Source organism: Sphaeroforma arctica (assembly GCF_001186125.1).
Source record: "Sphaeroforma arctica JP610 unplaced genomic scaffold supercont1.404, whole genome shotgun sequence".
In the NCBI taxonomy this organism is placed as follows: domain Eukaryota; class Ichthyosporea; order Ichthyophonida; genus Sphaeroforma; species Sphaeroforma arctica.
In genome coordinates, this window is record NW_014040154.1 from 75,282 (window position 1) to 77,058 (window position 1,777).

General features: G+C 49.6%; 1 protein-coding gene across 1 annotated transcript in view; it reads right to left on the bottom strand.

The window, feature by feature from the left end:
• Positions 1 to 1,459, bottom strand: part of SARC_05942 (hypothetical protein) — a gene marked incomplete at its 3' end in the record, with an annotated part of 5,229 nt that extends 3,770 nt beyond the window's left edge. Inside the window, exons 1-3 of the mRNA XM_014300185.1 lie at positions 745 to 1,459; positions 387 to 452; positions 160 to 252 (exon numbers count right to left, since the gene is read on the bottom strand). Of these exons, the coding sequence (XP_014155660.1) occupies positions 160 to 252; positions 387 to 452; positions 745 to 1,453 (868 nt within the window). The 5' untranslated portion in view covers positions 1,454 to 1,459. The remainder of the gene's footprint in view (positions 1 to 159; positions 253 to 386; positions 453 to 744) is intronic.
• Between the last annotated feature and the right edge of the window lie 318 nt (positions 1,460 to 1,777).

The following is a 1,777-nucleotide window of genomic DNA, read 5'->3' on the forward strand; positions in this document are numbered from 1 at the left end:
TGTGTGTGTGTGTATGGGGGTGGGTGTGTGTGTATTATACATAGTGTGACATCTATATCTGCCCATACCTCCGTATTGCACATGTATAATTTATTTTCGTCCTGTGAAAACTACGGCTATGCCACTGGTCACTAAAGGTTTCTACAGACTATGTCTTACCTTCGGCTGGTTCCGCTACAGAAGTGGCGGTGCATTCTAATGCAGCACTCGGTTCACTCTGGGACTTATCGTTTGCGACTGATGAAACGCCGTCTGTGTAGGGAGAGGTCATTGAAAGGATTTATGCCCAGGATATGCGCAGACCGTACATCCTAGAGAGAATGTCAAACATATACATGACAAAGACCACGAATCATCCGCGCAGCTAAGCATAACAAAATATGTACCTGTCGAAGTGAATGAACTTGTGTGCACCCCTCCGGTGGGCTCCATGGATTCCGATCGGGACGTACCTGTAGAGAGCCAGCGAGTGTTGTACATGTTCTGTCAGTGTCCATAGTAGGGCTACAGAACCGCCCCAACAACCGTCTCTTAGTTTACATTTGATAGCCCTGCACACACGCACACATATAGGTCCACAACATCTGGCTAAACTAACGCCGTTACACTTTGCCCTGCCCATCAGCGTGCACGCAATTCTCTAACTAAAGACTCTTCTATCGTGCACGCAATTTTCTAACCAAAGAATCCTCTATCGTGCAGGCAATTCTCTAACCAAAGACTCTTCTATCAGAAGTATCTCACCTGTGCTGATTTCCGGCGATACATCGTCATGCAAACGCTTATTGCCTCTCTCTATCTCAGGCACTTGTCCAATAGCTCTCGCGTTACCCTCTGAGATCGCGTTTAACGTCAGTGTCAGTGTCAGTGTCTCTGGGGCGAAGGTCCCACTGTCGTCAGAGGACGCTAGCAGAACCGTAGCAGGCACAGGCGCGTGTGATGGAACTGTTACAACTGCTAGGCTATCCCCATCGCTTGGCACAGATGTGGTCACGCTAGGTAGTGATTCGGGTTTCTGGTCAACCGATGCTGAGCTATCTCGCACAGGGCTTGCCTCGTGCATTCCCTCCCCACTGTTTTGGTCGCCTACGGTCTCTGCTGGGGGTGTTGGTGTGGGTAACTCCTGCGTCAAGGCAGCCGTAGCCCCATCAAGCACCGTGCATGTACCGTCTGGTGTTGATGTCGGTGCACCGATATCGCGAACGGGGCGATCACTCTGTGTCACATTAAGACCCTTCGCTACAGTCGCACAATCCTTCTCTGGCCCGATACAGCCGTTCTGTATGTGACCCATAGCACTGAGCATAGCCATAGTCTTTAATCTGTATACCGGCGCACGTATATCGCTCAGAGAGATGTATAGTACACTCGCACCAGCGCTACCATCACCAGTTGACTGAACCTGTTCACTCACCAGTACGGCATCTCGTAGCTCTGGGTGTGCAGTGTTCATCGGCTGTGGGATAACCGTTGCCAACTCGGATGACGTCTCGATGCATTGCGCTAGGGGGTATGTTCCGGGTAGCTTGACAAGCTTCGCAGTATCTACTACACAGGACCGAGCCGTAAAATATGCTAAATTTCGATTTTTTTGAATATATCAGGTGTGAGCGCAGCGAGCACTTTGGATTAAATCACGGGGGGAAAGGGGGAAAAGTGAGAAAGCAGAGGGGGGGGAAAGGGGGAAAGAAAAAGCGCGCGCAAAGTGCGCCTTGTTATACTAACGTCATCACACTCTATTTAAATATATATAAATTGACTGAGGATGTATTTAGAG